Source organism: Lepidochelys olivacea, assembly GCF_965140295.1.
Source record: "Lepidochelys olivacea isolate rLepOli2 genome assembly, chromosome: 11".
Taxonomy (NCBI): Eukaryota; Metazoa; Chordata; order Testudines; family Cheloniidae; genus Lepidochelys; species Lepidochelys olivacea.
In genome coordinates, this window is record NC_140421.1 from 37,291,517 (window position 1) to 37,312,384 (window position 20,868).

The window sequence follows — 20,868 nt, forward strand, 5'->3', positions numbered from 1 at the left end:
TATTTGTACGCAGAGATGGGGAGAGAGAGGAAAGTCAGGGCTAGTAAGAAGTTTGTCAGGAAATAGAGACAGAGGGAGTTTGAGAGTGAAGGAAATAATTGGACGCAATGAGAAAAAGGGAAGGAGGGAATACACTAAATGTTTAGGAAGCCAAATGTCTGAATTTTGGGTCCTGAAAGAGACTAAAAGTAACACATTATTTATGCTACTCAGTATTCAGTTCTGTATACCTCCTTACTACATATGTAGAAACTAAATGTTCATATTTTGCACATTCAGTAAATTTGGTATTTCAGCCTATTAGTTCAGAGTGTGTTTGCAAGTACATTTAGTAAGTTCCAGATGAATATATAAAATCATTTTAGACCTATTTTACTATACTAAAAGTTATTGCAGGATGCAGTAACATTCACAGTTTGGCCAACCAGGGATCATTCCCAAAGTATTCCATTCTGTAGAAACACAGGCTGATGCAGTAACAAAAGGCTATCATGCCTGAACTATTTATAACTTCCTTACATTGTCATCAGTAGTTGGTTTATCTATTATCACCTCTGGCAGAAGCTGTCCAGTAGGCGACAAGAGTGACGTTTGTACACCAACCAAGGAAACCACACCATTGCAGTCCACAGTACTGTGCATCTTCCCGTTCACTGGAAGCCTCCTTGATGACCTACTGCCTTGACTAATGTTACTATTGTGCCGTTCATGTCTGAGTGGCACAAAAAGAGAACCTCTTCTGCTATCATTTTCTTCAAAAGTGCTATGTTCATCATCAGCGAAGTCATTTTCTGATCCTACATCCTTTACTCGACCTCTGAAGCTGAAAAGACTCGTTCTGCTGTTGCGTCTTGGGGAAAACAGGGAGTCACGAATGCTCAGCAAAGACTGTAGGAAAACATAATTAAACTTATTATTTGAAAATTGTAAATATATAAAAACACATTTCAAGGTAAAACCAATTAACATGCCCTAAAAAGTCTTCTCAAACCAGATTAAAAAACACACCTACATTTCTTGGATTGAAATAAAACAGAGAAAGAGTACAGACATGACCCCAGAGATCACTGTTCATCGGAGTTGCTAAATTTAAACCAAAAAGTAATTATTTGAAAAAATCTGCATTAAGCTATGTTACCTATTCTGAGTATCTGGTAAACCAAGATTTCTGGAAATTCTAGAGACCTATTTGTACTATGCATCCAGGAGGTGAATGCATGGCTGGGCAGATGGTGTCACCAAGATGGCTTCAGCTTCCTTGACCATGGGGTGTTCTGGAAAAAACAGCTGAGCGGAGATGGGGTCCACCTGTTGAGGAAGGGGTAGAGTATATCCGATACAGACTGGCTAACCTAGTGAGGGAGGGCTTTAAACTAGGTTCATCAGGGGATGGAGACAAAAATCAACAGGTAAGTTCAAGACATGGAGGCCTGGGAGGGCCAGAATCTGGGGGGAACATGGACCATTATAACAGGGACAAGGGAGAGACAAGAGGGAACATAGAGGGGGAATCAAATCAGTATCTTAGATATCTGTATATTAATGCAAGAAGTATGGGGAATAAACAGAAAGAACTAGAAATACTAATGAATAAACAGAACTATGACATAGCTGGCATCACAGAGACTTGGTGGGATAATACACATGGCTGGATTATTGGTATTGAAAGGTACAACTTGCTCATGAAGGGCAGGCAGGGAAAAAAGAGAAGACGTGTTGCTTTGTATATCAAAGATGTATACACTTGAACTGAGGTTGAGACGGAAATAGGAGACAGACTTGTTGAAAGGATAAGGTAAGGGTACTGGGTAAGGATAAAGGGGGTAAAAAACAAGGCTGTTGTCATGGTAGGGGTCTACTGTAGACCACCTAACAAGGAAGAAGAGGTGAATGGGGCTTTGTTAAACTACTAAGCAAATCATCCAAAGCACAGAACTAGCTGGTGATAGGGAACTTCAACTACCCAAACATCTGTTGGAAAATAATACAGCAGGGCACAGATTATCCAACAAGTTGGAGACAATTTTTTATTTCAGAAGGTGGAGAAAGCTACTAGGGGAGAGGCTATTCTAGATTTGATTTTGACAAATAGAGAGGAACTAGTTGAGAATTTAAAAATGGAAGGCAGCTTGGGTGAAAGTCATCATGAAATGGTAGAGTTCATGATTCTAAGGAATGGTAGGAAGGAAAACTGCACAATAAAGATAATGGATTTCAAAATGGCAGACTTTAGCAAACTCAGGGAGTTGGTAAGTAAGTTCTCATGGGAAGCAAGTCTAAGAGGAAAAACAGTTTGAGAGAACTGGCAGTTTTTCGAAGTGACATTATTGAAGACACAAGAGCAAACTATCCCACTATGTAACGAATATAGGAAGTATGGAAAGAGACCATCCTGGCTTAACCAGAAGATCTTCAAGGATCTGAAACTCAAAAAAGGAGTCGTACAAAAAGTGGAAACTAGGTCAAATTACAAAGGATGACTATAAATAATAATCATGTAGGAACAAAATTAGAAAGGCCAAGACACAAAATGAGATTAAACTGGCTAGAGACATGAAGGGTAACAGGAAAACATTCTACAAATACATTAGAAGCAAAAGGAAGACCAAATACAGGATAGGCCCATTACTTAATGAGGGGGAAAGACAATAACAGAAAATGTGGAAATGGCAGAAGTGCTAAATGACTTTTTTGATAATGAAACAAATAAGTAGTCATTTGCCAACACTGAAAAGATAATAAGATGATAAGTAATGGTCAACATGGATTTGTCAAAAACAAATAGTGTCAAACCAACCTAATAGCTTTCTCTGACAGAGTAACAAGCTTTGTGGATGGGGGGAAGTAGTAGATGTGGTATATCTTGACTTTAGTAAGTCTTTCGATATGGTCTTGCAAGACCTTCTCATAAACAAACTAAGGAAATACAGCATAAATGGAGCTACTATAAGGTGGATATATAACTGCTTGGAAAACCATTCCCAGAGAATAGTTATCAGTGGTTCACAGTCAAGCTGGAAGAGCATATCAGGCATGGTCCCGCAGGGATTGGTCCTGAGTCTGGTTCTGTTCAATACCTTCATGAATAATTTAGATAATGGCATAGAGAGTACACATAAAGTTTGCAGATGACATCAAGCTGGGAGGGGTTGCAAGTGCTTTGGAGGATAGGATTAAAGTTCAAAATGATCTGGACTAACGTGATAAATGGTCTGAAGTAAATAGGATGAAATTCAAAAAGGATAAATGCAAAATACTCCACTTAGGAAGAAACAATCAATTGCACACATACAAAATGGGAAATGATTGCCTAGGAAGGAGTACTGTGGAAAGGGATCTGGGGGTTATAGTGGATCACAAGCTAAATATGAGTCAACAGTGTAACACTGCTGCAAAAAACTGAACACCATTCTGGAATATATTAGCAGGAGTGTTGTAAATAAGACATGTGAAGTCATTCTTCCACTTTACTCCACATTGATATGGCCTCAGCTGGAATTGTGTGTCCAGTTCTGGGTTCCACTTTTCAGGAAAGATGTAGACAAATTGGAGAAAGTCCAGAGAAGAGCAAGAAAAATAATAGAAAACATGACTTATGAAGGAAGATTGAAAAAAATGGTTTGTTTAGTCTGGAGAAAAGAAAACTGAGTGGGAGACTTGATAATTGTTTTCAAGTACATAAAAGGTTGTTAGCTGAAATAGCTGTTCATTCTCTGGAAGTGAAAAGATGCATACAGCATTACAGTAAAGTGGTAACTGAATGATGAAAAAAGAGAAAACAAATCACCTTTCTAGGTATACTGCACTGAATTACTTCAATATGAAAAATGCATACATTTCCATCATTCCGTGAACCTTTACAGTATTATAAATTTGTGTATAATGAATATGGACTCATTAAAATAAAAACAAAAAGAAAAAGAATTGACAATGTTATTGACTACTAGCATTAAATACTACTACATCATCCTAGACCACAGGGACCCTAGAGCAGCAAGAATGAACAATTCCTTTTAATGTATATGAAAGCACAGGTTAGGAGGTTTTAGCTGTGAGTAAATGTAGATTTCAGTGGCAAGTAGTGCACATTTATATTATCAAAACATCAAGATATTGAACAGCTGTTTTATTGATATTATTTTGGGGAATGTTTTCAGGGTTTACTAAGTAACAAAAACTTTCCCTTAATTATCCCTCTCTTTTACAATCATGCAGTTTAGTCACAATGCTGTGCCTTGTACATTACTACAATCTGCATGTCAAACAGATCACTGTGCTAAAAAATTACAATTGCATTAGTTATAACAGTACCTGGTGGGGGGAAGCGAAACGCTTTTCATATGTCAGTCTATTCCCTTCCAAAGAGAAACGGAAACCTTTCCTTCTGATACTGCCTTCTGAATCAGATTTGGGAAGCTTTTCATCATCCAACTTGTCCTCTCCTCCAGAAAGCTCTCTCTGTCTTCTTTTCTTCCTTCTGTTTCTCCTTTCTTTAGCACTCTTTGAGCTCAACTTCGATGTTTGTGAAGAACTCTCCGAGAGCCCACAAATCCTATCTTCGCCACTGAAATCTCTTAACTCAGCAGCTGCTTCTGCTATGGCCTGGCATACGAAAAGATTGACTACTTATTAAAACACTAAAATATCAAATATGCATTTAACTACCAAATCCTTTACTACTTACTATAAAAAGCATTGCTCTTTTGAAACAGCATACCTTGTTTTCCCAAATTTACTCCAACTGGCTTTTATGTATATGGCCAAATCCTACTCATTTCTGCAAAAAATGTCACTTGAAATAATTAGTAAATGCTAAGTAAGTGAGGAGAACAGGATGAAGCCCATAATGTATTAGGGAAGTGCTGGTCACAACTCTGTAGCTAAGAGATTGAGTCCATGTTTTACACTTAAAGCATGGACTCAATCTCTTTGCTCTGTATGATAAATACAGCATCTCCTCCCCACATCAGCATTTGCATACTGGATTTAAAGAGTATTTTCTGAGAACTGATAATATTAATTCAAACTTGTATCCTTTAAGAAATTTAGTATCTCTCTTAGTATTTTCTTTGTCCTGAATTATGTTAACAATGGGAAAAATACAGAAATTCAAGCTCCCCAAACAGTTAAAATTAATTGAAACCTTATGCATAGACTATATTTGAAGAAATCAGCTTGTAATTAAGCTACATTTGCAGCTTTGTATCTAGTTGTATATATCTAATTGTATGTAATTTTTATTATTATAAATAACACAGACACGTTCACGTAACTCTTAGGTGGACACTGAGATATCAAAGGAAACAAGTAATCATCCTTCCTCTACAGCTAATTTTGATTAAATCAATTCTATCTGTTACAATGAGTCAGGAAGTAAAAGGAAGACTGCATACATGTCAAGAATTCTCACTGGTTGATTAAGCAGTCCCACTGTCTCTGTTCTTTAAAGTTTCTCAAAAAGAACAGGAGTACTTGGGGCAACTTAGAGACTAAAATTTATTTGAGCCTAAGCTTTCGCGGGCTACAGCCCACTTCATCAGATGCATGCTGTGGAAAATACGGTAGGAAGATTTTATATACACAGAGAACATGAAACAATGGGTGTTAGCATACACACTATAATGAGAATGATCAATTAAGGTGAGCTATTACAAGCAGGAGAGGGAGAAAAACAAAAACTCCCCAACCTTTTGTAGTGATAATCAAGATGGGCCATTTCCAGCAGTTGACAAGAACGTGTGAGAACAGTAGGGGGGGGAATAAACATGGGGAAATAGTTTTACTTTGTGTAATGACACATCCACTCCCAGTCTTTATTCAAGCCTAAGTTAATGGCGTCCAGTTTGCAAATTAATTCCAATTCAGCAGTCTCTCGGAGTCTGGTTTTGAAGTTTTTTTGTTGTAATATTGCAACTTTTAGGTCTGTAATCGAGTGACCAGACAGATTGAAGTGTTCTCCGAATAGTTTTTGAATGTTATCATTCTTGACGTCTGATTTGTGTCCATTTATTCTTTTACGTAGAGACTGTCCAGTTTGACCAATGTACGTGGCAGAGGGGCATTGCTGGCACATGATGGCATATATCACATTGGTAGATGTGCAGGTGAACAAGCCTCTGATAGTGTGGCTGATGTGATTAGACCCTATGATGGTGCCCCCTGAATAAATATGTGGACACAGTTGGCAACGGACTTTGTTGCAAGGATAGGTTCCTGGGTTAGTGGTTTTGTTGTGTGGTTGCTGGTGAGTATTTGCTTCAGGATGGAGGGCTGTCTGTAAGCAAGCACTGCCTCTCCCAAGATCTGTGAGAGTGATGGGTCATCCTTCAGGATAGGTTGTAGATCCTTGATGATGCATTGGAGAGGTTTTAGTTGGGGGCTGAAGGTGATGGCTAGTGGCGTTCTGTTATTTTCTTCGTTGGGCCTGTCCTGAAGCAGGTGACTTCTGGGTACTCTTCTGGATCTGTCATTCTGTTTCTCCACTTCAGCAGGTGGGTATTGTAGTTGTAAGAATGCTTGAAGTCACCTACTACAGGACAAGCCCAACAAAGAAAGTAACAGAAACACCCATTGTTTCATGTTCTCTGTGTATATGAAATCTTCCTACTGTGTTTTCCACAGCATGCATCCGATGAAGTGGGCTGTAGCCCACGAAAGCTTATGCTCAAATAAATTTGTTAGTCTCTAAGGGTATGTCTACACTACAGAATAAGGTCGAATTTATAGAAGTCGGTTTTTTAGAAATCAGTTTTATATATTCGAGTGTGTCTCCCCACAGAAAATGCTCTAAGTGCATTAACTCGGTGGAGTGCTTCCACAGTACCGAGGCTAGAGTCGACTTCCGGAACGTTGCACTGTGGATAGCTATCCCACAGTTCCCGCAGTCTCCGCTGCCCATTGGAATTCTAGGTTGAGATCCCAGTGTCTGATGGGGCTAAAACATTGTCGTGGGTGGTTCTGGGTATATATCGTCAGGCCCCCTTTCCCTCCCTCCCTCCATGAAAGCAAGGGCAGACAATCGTTTCGTGCCTTTTTTCCTGAGTTACCTGTGCAGACGCCATACCACGGCAAGCATGGAGCCCGCTCAGGTAACAGTTACCGTATGTCTCCTGGGTGCGGGCAGACGCGGTACGGCATTGCTACACAGTAGCAGCAACCCATTGCCTTCTGGCAGCAGATGGTGCAGTACGACTGGTAGCCGTTCTCGTCGTGTCCGAGGTGCTTCTGGCCACGTCGGCTGGGAGCGCCTGGGCAGACATGGGCGCAGGGACTAAATTTGGAGTGACTTGACCAGGTCATTCTCTTTAGTCCTGCAGTCAGTCCTATTGAACCATCTTATGGTGAGCAGGCAGGCGATACGGATTGCTAGCAGTCGTACTGTACCATCTTCTGCCGGGCAGGCAAGAGATGAAGATGGCTAGCAGTTGTACTGTACCATCTTCTGCCGAGCAGCCATGAGATGTGGATGGCATGCAGTCCTTCTGCACCATCTGCTGCCAGCCAAAGATGTAAAAGATAGATGGAGTGGATCAAAACAAGAAATAGACCAGATTTGTTTTGTACTCATTTGTCTCCTCCCCTGTCTAGGGGACTCATTCCTCTAGGTCACACTGCAGTCACTCACAGAGAAGGTGCAGCGAGGTAAATCTAGCCATGTAACAATCAGAGGCCAGGCTAACCTCCTTGTTCCAATAAGAACAATAACTTAGGTGCACCATTTCTTATTGGAACCCTCCGTGAAGTCCTGTCTGAAATACTCCTTGATATAAAGCCACCCCCTTTGTTGACTTTAGCTCCCTGAAACCAACCCTGTAAGCCGTGTCGTCAGTCGCCCCTCCCTCCATCAGAGCAACGGCAGACAATCGTTCCGCGCCTTTTTTCTGTGCGGACGCCATACCAAGGCAAGCATGGAGGCCACTCAGCTCACTTTGGCAATTAGGAGCACATTAAACACCACACGCATTATCCAGCAGTTATGCAGCACCAGAACCTGGCAAAGCGATACCGGGCGAGGAGGCGACGTCAGCGTGGTCACGTGAGTGATCAGGACATGGACACAGATTTCTCTGAAAGCATGGGCCCTGCCAATGCATGCATCATGGTGCTAATGGGGCAGGTTCATGCTGTGGAACGCTGATTCTGGGCTCGGGAAACAAGCACAGACTGGTGGGACCGCATAGTGTTGCAGGTCTGGGACGATTCCCAGTGGCTGCGAAACTTTCGCATGCATAAGGGCACTTTCATGGAACTTTGTGACTTGCTTTCCCCTGCCCTGAGGTGCATGAATACCAAGATGAGAGCAGCCCTCACAGTTGAGAAGTGAGTGGAGATAGCCCTGTGGAAGCTTGCAATGCCAGACAGCTACCGGTCAGTTGGGAATCAATTTGGAGTGGGCAAATCTACTGTTGGGGCTGCTGTGATGCAAGTAGCCAACGCAAGCAAAGATCTGCTGATATCAAGGGTAGTGACCCTGGGAAATGTGCAGGTCATAGTGGATGGCTTTGCTGCAATGGGATTCCCTAACTGTGGTGGGGCCATAGACGGAACCCATATCCCTCTCTTGGCACCGGAGCACCAAGCCGGCGAGTACATAAACCGAAAGGGGTACTTTTCAATAGTGCTGCAAGCTCTGGTGGATCACAAGGGACGTTTCACCAACATCAACATGGGATGGCCGAGAAAGGTACATGACGCTCACATCTTCAGGAACTCTGGTCTGTTTCAAAAGCTGCAGGAAGGGACTTTATTCCCAGACCAGAAAATACCCGTGGGGAATGTTGAAATGCCTATATGTATCCTTGGGGACCCAGCCTACCCCTTAATGCCATGGCTCATGAAGCCATACACAGGCAGCCTGGACAGTAGTCAGGAGCTGTTCAACTACAGGCTGAGCAAGTGCAGAATGGTGGTAGAATGTGCATTTGGACGTTTAAAGGCGCGCTGGCGCCGTTTACTGACTTGCTTAGACCTCAGCGAAACCAATATTCCCACTGTTATTACTGCTTGCTGTGTGCTCCACAATATCTGTGAGAGTAAGGGGGAGACGTTTATGGTGGGGTGGGAGGTTGAGGCAAATCGCCTGGCTGCTGGTTACGCGCAGCCAGACATCAGGGCGGCTAGAAGAGCACAGGAGGGCGCGGTACGCATCAGAGAAGCTTTGAAAACCAGTTTCATGACTGGACAGGCTACGGTGTGAAAGTTCTGTTTGTTTCTCCTTGATGAAACCCCCCGCCCCTTGGTTCACTCTACTTCCCTGTAAGCTAACCACCCTCCCCTCCTCCCTTCAATCACCGCTTGCAGAGCCAATAAAGTCATTGTTGCTTCACATTCATGCATTCTTTATTCATTCGTCACATAAATAGGGGGATGACTACCAAGGTAGCCCAGGAGGGGTGGTGGAGGAGGGAAGGAAAATGCCACACAGCACTTTAAAAGTTTACAACTTTAAAATTTATTGAATGCCAGCCTTCTTTTTTTTGGGCAATCCTCTGTGGCGGAGTGGCTGGTTGGCCGGTGGCCCCCCCACCGCTTTCTTGGGCGTCTGGGTGTGGAGGCTATGGAACTTGGGGAGGAAGGCGGTTGGTTACACAGGGGCTGTAGTGGCAGTCTGTGCTCCAGCTGCCTTTGCTGCAGCTCAACCATACACTGGAGCATACTGGTTTGGTCCTCCAGCAGCCTCAGCATTGAATCCTGCCTCCTCTCATCACGCTGCCGCCACATTTGAGCTTCAGCCCTGTCTTCAGCCCGCCACTTACTCTCTTCAGCTCGCCACCTCTCCTCCCGGTCATTTTGTGCTTTCCTGCACTCTGACATTATTTGCCTCCACGCATTCGTCTGTGCTTTGTCAGTGTGGGAGGACAGCATGAGCTCAGAGAACATTTCATCTCGAATGCGTTTTTTTTTCTTTCTAAGCTTCACTAGCCTCTGGGAAGGAGAAGATCCTGTGATCATTGAAACACATGCAGCTGGTGGAGAAAAAAAAAGGGACAGCAGTATTTAAAAAGACACATTTTATAAAACAGTGGCTACACTCTTTCAGGGTAAACCTTGCTGTTAACATTACATACATAGCACATGTGCCTTCGTTACAAGGTCACATTTTGCCTCCCCCCACCGCGTGGCTACCCCCTCAACCTTCCCCCCTCCCTGTGGCTAACACCAGGGAACATTTCTGTTTAGCCACAGGCAAACAGCCCAGCAGGAGTGGGCTCCTCTGAGTGTCCCCTGAAGAAAAGCACTCTATTTCAACCAGGTGACCATGAATTAGATCTCACTCTCCTGAGGATAACACAGAGAGATAAAGAACGGATGTTGTTTGAATGCCAGCAAACATACACTGCAATGCTTTGTTGTACAATGATTCCCGAGTACATGTTACTGGCCTGGAGTGGTAAAGTGTCCTACCATGAAGGACGCAATAAGGCTGCCCTCCCCAGAAACCTTTTGCAAAGGCTTTGGGAGTACATCCAGGAGAGCCGCGAATGCCAGGGCAAAGTAATCCTTTCACATGCTTGCTTTTAAACCATGTATAGTATTTTAAAAGGTACACTCACCGGAGGTCCTTTCTCCGCCTGCTGGGTCCTGCTTGGGTGGGTTCGGGGGGTACTGGCTCCAGGTCCAGGGTGAGAAACAGTTCCTGGCTGTCGGGAAAACCGGTTTCTCTGCTTGTTTGCTGTGAGCTATCTCCAACCTCATCATCATCATCTTCTTCATCCCCAAAACCTGCTTCCGTATTGCCTCCATCTCCATTGAAGGAGTCAAACAACACAGCTGGGGTAGTGGTGGCTGAACCCCCTAAAATGGCATGCAGCTCATCATAGAAGCGGCATGTTTGGGGCTCTGACCCAGAGCGGCTGTTCGCCTCTCTGGTTTTCTGGTAGGCTTGCCTCAGCTCCTTCAGTTTCACGCGGCACTGCTTCGGGTCCCTGTTATGGCCTCTGTCCTTCATGCCCTGGGAGATTTTGACAAAGGTTTTGGCATTTCGAAAACTGCAACGGATTTCTGATAGCACGGATTCCTCTCCCCATACAGCGATCAGATCCCGTACCTCCCGTTCGGTCCATGCTGGAGCTCTTTTGCGATTCTGGGACTCCATCATGGTCACCTCTGCTGATGAGCTCTGCATGGTCATCTACAGCTTGCCACGCTGGCCAAACAGGAAATGAGATTCAAAAGTTCGCGGTTCTTTTCCTGTCTACCTGGCCAGTGCATCTGAGTTGAGAGTGCTGTCCAGAGCGGTCACAATGGAGCACTCTGGAATAGCTCCCGGAGGCCAATACCGTAGAATTGTGTCCACAGTACCCCAAATTCGACCCGGCAAGGCCGATTTAAGTGCTAATCCACTTGTCAGGGGTGGAGTAAGGAAATCGATTTTAAGAGCCCTTTAAGTCGAAATAAAGGGCTTCATCGTGTGGACAGGTGCAGGTTTACATCGATTTAATGCTGCTAAATTCGACCTGAAGTCCTAGTGAAGACCAGGGCTAAGGTGCCACAAGTACTCCTGTTCATTTTGCAGATAGAGACTAACACGGCTGCTACTCTGAAACCTGTCATTATTAACGTTTCTGTCACTGCATACTAGCTTGAGTCCCCAGGACACTGCTTTCTTAGCTCCACTATCCATTCAGGAAACACTGCTGGAGGAACTGAGGCAGGTTCATAGAGGGAGCTCTTAAAGCAGAGACTTTTGGACGCAGAGAATGGGCTCACCTTGCCCTCCCTCCCACCATGCTCCCTCTCCCCCCCACACACACTTCACACAGCACTGGTCTCACTAACACAGCCTACTAAACCAACCAGTCCATTTCAAATTAAGGGTCAGATTCACCAATACACTTCAAATGCAAAGCAACTGTAAACCAATTTAACTGGTTGGTGGATTCTGGTTTCTTTGCACTGCTCTGGTGTACTGGTGGATGCCCTTAAAAAGTTTTAAAAAATGATTTAGGTTTGATATTACATATACTTAATTCATTGGACATATAAGATGGTATAATACCTTTAAAGTTTCTTGTTTAGTATGTTCATCTATGACATTTTAGATTACTTTTTAAGAAGCACATTCCTGGACAAAAAACCACTTTAAAGTGGAATAAACGCTGAGAGTAAATATCAGTCATTTAAAGGCAAAAAACATTACAGTGATGTTGTAATTACCCCAAAATCAAGTAGTATAAACTCAGGAAATCGAGAATTAAGATTACTGTAAAAAGAAATCCAAACACAGTAAGATAGGAAATGTACACTTAGGGCACCCAAACAACCGCAACTGCTCATTTTGAATCTCCATTAACACTTAAAAGTTTAGAAATTTCTTCAATGATAGGCCCATTCTTAGGTGTATCTCACATGTACTATCACAACAAATCTGACATTGGTTAAAAAAAGTGGAAGCTTTATTGTTTTCCTAGTTTCCACTAAATTATATACTATGTTTCACTAATTTATGTATGCAATGTTACATTTTTAGGTAAAAGAACAATAATGTATGGATACAGATACCTGAGCTTCTTCTTGTTGCTTTTTCAGCTGTTCAAGCATTTGCTGAAATTCTGTCTCCTTCTGCTTTGCTTCTTCTAGGGTTGCTTGATTCTGTTCTTCATAGGCCATGGCAACAACAGCCAGGATCAAGTTAATCAGATAGAAAGAACCCAGGAAAATCACCAGAACAAAAAATATCATGTATGTTTTGCCAGCAGCACGTAGAGTCTGGGGGGGGGAGGGGGGCAATGATACAAACTGATTAATTTGAGAATTAGGAAAATGATTATGTATCTATATCAAAGACAGTTGTTCATATTGAATATGAGAATATTTATTTTATAAATCAAAATGAAAATAAATGAAAAATGTGAGTGTGTGTATGAGAGAAAGGTGGTGTGATTTAGGAATCCTGTTTTAATTATGGGGAGGGGGGATATGAGATTTTAATAATCATCTCAGAGAGAAGATTCCAAGTAAATAATTAAAAAGACATTTGTGCGTGGGATTTTTAGGCACTGAAAAAGTATTAGTTGTATCTTCCCCTTCGACTGGCCAGAATACCTAAAAGTAGCACCATCAGTAATATCAACTAAACAATAGATCCTAGCTTATTGTAAGAAGAATCACCATCATAAAAAGCCATGAATTTGTGGCTATCAAAAATAGGACTCAAGGTATTTAAGAGTGGACTACCACCTTTTGAAATTATAACAACTATTCACTGCTTAAGCACAGCATTGCAGTTCTGAAGGTAACAAATAACAATGTTGTGTCAAATGAAACCTGATACAGTCATGAAAATGGGCTCTGAAAAGCTTCTGTGTAGCTTTATAGAAAGCATGACAAATCCTGTAGCATATGTTTCACAATTCTGTATGATCCTGCCAGTTTGGGATAAAGGTACCCCCTTTGAAAATCCTATTAGTCTACAATGTTCCCCAATATCATTTTATGATTGGGCTTCTTAATTTTTAATACACCATTATGTAATAAGAAATGTAAAGACCATTCTTTCTGTCATAATTCATTTTAGACCATTAACATATCAAAACATAGTTTTCACTACATTCTCACCAGTTGATAAAGGTTTTCCCAGTAATCCTGAGTCATCAGTCGAAACAGTGACAAGAACGCCCAGCTGAACGTGTCAAAACTCGTGTAGCCATAATTTGGGTTTCTACCAGCTTTTATACATGTATATCCTTCTGGACATTGACTTAAAAAAAGAATTAAATTAAATTAGTTTGGATTTTTTAACAATGGTAAAGAGTAAAAATTGTCTTTCAACTGAATAACTTTCACTAATTAATAGGAGACTCATTGCGGATTGCTGAATTTTACAAGTTAACAAGAAATAAATGGGAAAGAGATTAAAGATATTGCATGACAAACTGTACCATACACCCCCCTCACACACACACACTCTCTCCCTCTCGTTGATCTGTCCAGGGTCTGCTGCTTATCTGCTCAGCCTCTGGCTGCCACAAACTTTTCATCTGCAGCACTACTCAGTGTCACCTGCCCCCAACTGCAACCACAGGAGCATCACCCAGCTGATGCATACTTCTCCCAGAAGCTCTGTGTTATCTCTACAAGGACACTAAATATACAGCTTTATTGGAAGTAGCTTTCCCCTTTAACCCAGGAGTTCCATAAAAGATGCTACTGCTTCCCCAAAGAGGACTACAAGGGGCCCAGAGTATGAGAGTATATCTCATAAATGTAATGAAACTACAGTACTTAGATCCCACTATAGATATATACTGCTGAAGTTTGTCTGGAAGAGGAGCTGGACCATCAGATTTCTTGGCAAATTGTTGATCAGTCAAGCTGGAATTAGTGAATTTCAGAATTGGGAAAAAATTGGTCTTACCTGTGGATTTTCTTTCTAGAATCCTGCATGTCAGTTTTCACAGTTGGTGGTTCCCCATCTCACAGCCACTGGAGGCAGCCCAAATGTCTGCTATTACCCTGAAGGAAGAACTCTCTAGATTGTTAGCTTACAAACCTGAAAGATACTATGTAAAATTTTAAATGTGCCATTCAATTCAAATATTTTGCTGCAGAGCCTTCGCACAAAATTTAAAGATTTTTTCAAGAAATACAGTCTTCCTTTCAAATTGTTTAACAAGGCAGCAATAACCAGAAAAAATTTGGACATGTGAGGGTCAGACAAGAAGACATGGAGGATCCTAGAAAGAAAATTCATAGATAACACAGAATTTTTACTTCTCTGTCCCCTCCATATCAGTCTTCCTCTTGGAATATGGGAAACAGTAAATTATCCCTAAGGAGGAAGTAGGATTTAATTTAACCATATAGAAAATTGAAAACTGACTTAAAGATTACTGGAGTACCATGTTCTGCAACATCTTTCTACCAAACACTGCATCTGAAGTGAATCTACAGCATAGGGGTATTAAACATATGGCCTGTGGTCCAAATCCAGCTCAAATGATGTAGTTACGTGGCCACCATGACGATCAGAATGTGCAGAAACTCAGGTTTAATTTAAACTATAAATAAGTTTCTACTTGTCACGGCTACAGAAATAATCTTCCAACAGAAACAGAGTGTAAACTGACGTAATGAAGTATGCCTGAATCTGCAGAGAGCCAGAAACAATGAGACTGAGGGGATTAACTCCACTGTCCCGTATTAATCGGATTGAACCATCAGCTGTATAGCCCAATGACATAACTCTTGACATAACTCTTCCATTTTTGATTTTCCAACTGGATTTGGATGAAAATAGGTTAATCACAACCTGACTTGTGATGCTCTGAAAGGTAGGCTGGTCCAGATGACATTCCCTTAGGTCTAATGCATTATCCTGAGCAAGTAGACTCTGCCTTTACTTTTCCTTTTATACACAGAAGCTTGATGAATAGAATGAGAGCTTCTGCCCAGACCATAACCAGATCTACCTTTCCCGAGTTTTTCTGCCTTCCTTGCAGTTTATACACACCATGTTTATAAAAAATCCTCCACTGGAGGAGGAAGAGTGCTCCATGGGGAAATCCTGGCTCTACTGAAGTCAATATGGAGTTTTGCTATTGACTTCAATGGAGTCAGGATTTCAATTCATGTCTCCTCCTTCTATCACATCCCTTGAGTCACATAGGAGCCCTGAATTATCTCCCTTACATGGACTCTGGAATCCTTGCTAACAACCAGCTTCTCTGGACCGAAAAACAGAGAGCTGCTGCTGAATAATACAGATGAATTTGCAAAGAAAGGTTAGTACAGCTATGGCTCAAGATCTTTTATTTACTGATTTACTGTAGTGTCAGGCTGGAAGTGACCAGAACAATCCAAAGATGCTGAAGTTTTGTAAGGGCTCTGACTGGTTCTTCCCTATTCGCTCAAATAACTGTTCCCAAAGGCATGTAGTGATGGCTGCTAGGCTCTATGTTGCACTGAGCCGTGAAGGAGACCTGATAAGAAATATACACTTTTATTTGAATGGAGGGATGACATGATCTCTATGAATACTTATAAAAGTCTGATAAACTAGTGCTGTGCACTGAAAAATGCTTCCTGTTGTAAAAGAAGCTAAGTTATCCCTGATGACTTCTTAATTATGGGAGTAATGCTGTAGTAATGGATGTCAGAATTTCCATCTGGAATATTAATTCCTTTGTGGATTTACTGAGAGACCAGAAACCTAGAAAAACAATAATTTCTCTTTGTATTACAAAAAAATCTTGTGGACTTTCCAAAGTATCTGTCTCTCTAGGGTATTGCTCTAATGTGTTAGGGAAAAACTATTGCATCTTTCATCTTCTGATGTTACAAAGTATTTTTGTTGTTGATAGTGTTGGTTTATTTTAACTTTGGGGAAAGGATAAACTTGTCCCTGGGACAGTGAATCAGTTCTACAGAATGTCCTCCTCTGATAATCTCAAGTACCCATTTTTTTGAATTGGTTGATTTCCATTGAGGGCTTTATAAATTACTTTGAGAAACAAAACTGGAATTTACCACCCACTTCCATGCTGTTAATTCTGGCCTGGTCTAATCAGTGGAAACTTCCTTATAGCCCACTGAACCATAAATTCATAGCAATGTAGGACAGGAAGGGACCTCGAGAAGACACCTAATCCAGTCCCCTGCACTGAGGCAGGACCAAGTGTTATCTAGAATTCTAGACCATCCCTGACAGGTGTTTGTCCAACTTGTTCTTAAAAATCTCCAGTGATGGATATTCCATAACCTAGGTAAGTTGTTCCAGTGCTTAATCATCCTTACAGTTAGGAAGCTTCTCCTAATGTCTAACCTAAATTTCCCTTGGTGCAATTTAAGTCCATTACTTCTTGTCCTGTCCTCAGTGGATAAGCAGAATAACTGATTGCTCTCCCCTTTATAACAACCTTTTATGTACTTGAAGACTGCTAGCCATTTCAGTGCAGATCTCACCAATGCGCTAGCTGAGTTTCCTTGGAGACTGCTCAAATGCCGCAGCATAGGCCTTGCCAGCAGGGATCATCATCTTTGTTCTGGCAGCTGCTATTGTATGTAAGGATGAGCAATGGGGAAACATTTCTTACCGTTTTGGTTCCCTGTGTTGTCTGTCTGCCATTTCTGAGGGGGAGCAGAGGGGCTGTCCTTCAAACCTTCCTCAGAATGCCAAAAGAAAATATTTTTTTGTTTTGACAGTTTTGAGGAGAAAAACCTTGAAGCCAGTGAATAGACTGGGAGACATTTAGTTACAAATCTTTAAAAAATCCTGTGAAAGCTCTGCTACAAAAGGAGGCCCAGAGGCTGCCATGTGTGCAGTTTGGAAGCTGAGAATTCTACAGAGCTCTCCGTAAGCCCAGGCTCAGAACAAAGATCTGATCTCCCTCTAGCTGCTGTGGAGATGGGAAATGCCAACTGCGAAGACTGTCTAACAAGGAAGAGATGGAGACAAATATTTTAAGTCATTCATAGTACAACTGCTGTCAGCTGAAACTGAATTTTCAAGTCCAATACAGGTCTCTGGAAAGCAAACTGATATTAAAAATATTTTGTAAATTTTTTACCTACTTAGTTCAGATGTTTTCTAATATGAAAGAATATAGGTTGATTGACAGTGCAGTTAGCCAGCTAAATGAATGATTTCGGCTGTGTTGCCAAAAGGTTACATCTTTTTTATACAAAGCCACAGTATAACATACAACATTTCTTACCCTGCATCGGAGCTATTACCACAAAGCAGGGCATCTTTTTGTCCGTCTAAACTATAAAAATGATCTATTAAGAAAAAAGAATTTTAAAACGTTATAATATTGAACGAAAGGAATGCTGCATTTAGTTACAGTGCTGTACGATAAACATCAGTAGCTGTAAAACCCATTTTGCTAAGAAGAAAACTGACTCACGAAATTTAGTTATTTAAACATAAGAGATTAGGCTTACTGTCAAGATAAGAATTTAAACTAGTGCACTTCAAGAAAATAAGACAAACGTTCCTACAACTGTAAATATAGCTTATTGTTAATATTCTAGTTAATATTAATTTCTCATTCATTTAAAACTACCAAAAGCATGCATGATAGAATGGTGCACAAATATACTCACATATAAAACATACTTGTGTGTTGACTGATTCTAGTACACTATGTTTCATAAAATCTTCATACAACTTGTATAGTCAGTCTTTGCTCAGAAGTTAGACAACACAAAGGCCTTTTCCTTAAAGGAAAGGTCTCTGCAAATGAATACTATAGTCACTAGCAGTGCAAGAGAGCTATTTTAAAGGAGCTTATTGATAGACAAGTCCAAAGGGAGCTTATATCAACGTACAGTTATAATTCAAGTTACCACACATTGTAAAAAATATAAAAGTTTTATTTAGAAAGAATTCTGAGCTTAATGACAGATTTTCAGAGAATCTGATCTTTATTTCTAGGCATACTGGTATATCTGTTCCTACTGCTTAAACATATTTGAAATCACAATCCTTCTTGGGCTTGTCTTCACTACTGGGGAGATCAGTGCTGCTATAATCAATGCAGTGGGTGTCGATTTAGCAGGTCTAGTGAAGACCCGCTAAATCAATGGCAGAGCATTTTCTGGTCAACTCTAGTACTCCAGCTCCCTGAGAAGAGTAAGGTAAGTCAACAGGAGACTTCAACCGTAAACATTTTAACAACTTAAAGCAGTAATTCTTACCTTTCTTCTCAATGTACGCCTTCCAGTCAAACAATGTGTCATTAATGAAGAATGGAGCAAATCGAGTTTCAGAAGAAGATACATTTAAGGGCCACAGCAAACATTTATTCCTCAAATTGCCCATGAACAACTGCAGCCCTATTAGTGCAAATACACTCAGACAAAACACAGTCAGGATCATTACATCTGAGAGCTTCTTCACAGACTGAATGAGCGCTCCCACAATAGTCTTGAGGCCTGCAAACAGAAAGGGATTTTTACTGTGATCTTAAAAATTTATTTTAGACATAAATTAATATGAGTTGTTCTAGCTATTAAAGATTTCATGCATAGTTCTACATAAATGGTTGCAATGTTTTTAAAATTAAAATTTTACACAATAAGTCTCATAATTGGTGAAAAAAAATGATTAGCTAAACACTGGTTAATTTGAAAGTATGAATGGAAAGTAGTGGCACATATTCCAAAGCACTTATTTTCACAGAAAAACAAGTGACTATTAGTTGTACTTTAAATGAATTCCATGTAAAGAAAAATATTTCTAATTTAAATTTTTTTGCTGATGCCTCTTGCTCCAAACATTTGCTTTTTCAATGACACAATACATTCAGTGTTTTTTCAATGACACAATACATTGGTATAGCAAAAGTAAAGATATTGTTATGTTGTAAATTTTAGCTATTGTATTATCGTGCACCCTATCAAACTGGAGATGGTTTGGTAAAGAAAGGCATTTTAAGATAATAAATACCTCATGCAGTGCCCGTGCTATTCTTTATTATCTTATTCCTTTCTCTTTATTAGTGATTCTACTTTAAAAAAAAACTGATTGAAATTTTCAATCACACGTATCCCTACAATAAATGCTAAATTTCATAGTAGTAAGAAAAAGTAAAAAATAATTAATTTGGATTCTAATGGAGGATATAAATTTGACATCCTAAGATTAAAATTACACAGGCTGCATACTGCAATTTTCTCATGAATGAATTTATTAAACTTAAAGGCTGATTGTTAAAAGAAAATGTTAGAAAGGTAAGGAATCTTTAAGTCAAATTTAAAATCTGGACTCCTCTTTTGTGTGTGTATAAAAGTCTAAAGGCCAGGAAGCAAGAATACTTATGTTAAAAAACATGAGAATTCACAAGGAGAGTCACTCAGTAACAGTAATTTTTAAAAGAACTGTCTTTACTGCTAATGGATCAAGTATAATAGAAAAGCCCATAAAACCCTTAAAGTCAGCCTCAGTGTTTAACCTAGCTCTCACCTGGAATGACTGATATTGTTTTCAATGCTCGGAGAACTCTGAATGTTCTCAATGCTGAGACATTGCCCAGGTCCACAAACTCTGTCAGATATCTGTAATAGGGGAGTTCACACACAAACACAATGACAGTATACACAAAATTAAACAGCTGGAGATACCTGGGGCCTAACACCTGACCTACTACCTTATAGTTAGAATAATAAAATCGTGGCACTGGGAGGGGCCTTGAGAGGTCATTTAGTCCAGTTCCCCTGCACTCATGGCAGGACTAAGTATTATCTGTTCTAGACCATCCCCGACACGGGTTTATCTAACCTCCTCTTAAAAATCTCCAATGACAGAGATTCCACAACTTCCCTAGGCAATTTATTAACTCCCCAGGTACTTCTTACCTGGGATTACAGAAATAGTTTTCAAAGCTCAATACTCTGAAAGTGCAAAGAGCTGAAACATTGTTTAGGTTTACAAATTCTGTTACATGCCTGTAGGATTAAAGTTATTCAGAACGCAGGCAGTGAGTAACCCACACACCTCCAACGTGTGGTGTTCTGTCCCATCTAGTGGCACCAAGACCACTTAGAGAGATAAAATGAGTCGGCTCTACAGCCTTAGCTAACAGCCAGTTGGCTTTTAGCTCATGCAGTAGAGGCTCATGTACTAAGCTACAGAGGTCCTAGGTTTGATCCTGCCCACTGACGACCAGGGTCTGTTGGCATTACAAGTGCTTATGCTACTTACCTGGATCTTTTATCTAGCCCTTTTTGGTGATCTTAAAGCCAATGAATTACATTAATATGTAATTCTCTCCTTTCACTGGAGTTTGCCCTATATTAATAAGCTATAGGGACTACCAGTTAAATGTAAATTTCAAATGAAGTGGACAACCCTGATTTTATTTTTGAAAACCTAATTAATGTAGACTAGGTTGGCTACATTATGCAGTGAAGATAGAAGGATGACTT

The 20,868-nt window shown here is 40.7% G+C and overlaps 1 protein-coding gene across 1 annotated transcript in view; it reads right to left on the reverse strand.

Moving 5' to 3' along the window:
* Positions 1-20,868, reverse strand: part of LOC311528422 (sodium channel protein type 2 subunit alpha-like) — a 202,780-nt gene that overhangs the window by 98,791 nt on the left and 83,121 nt on the right. The window contains 7 exon segments of the mRNA XM_084643439.1: positions 520-888; positions 4,312-4,602; positions 12,502-12,708; positions 13,558-13,699; positions 17,655-17,718; positions 18,640-18,876; positions 19,907-19,998. Coding sequence (XP_084499565.1) covers positions 520-888; positions 4,312-4,602; positions 12,502-12,708; positions 13,558-13,699; positions 17,655-17,718; positions 18,640-18,876; positions 19,907-19,998 — 1,402 coding nt within the window.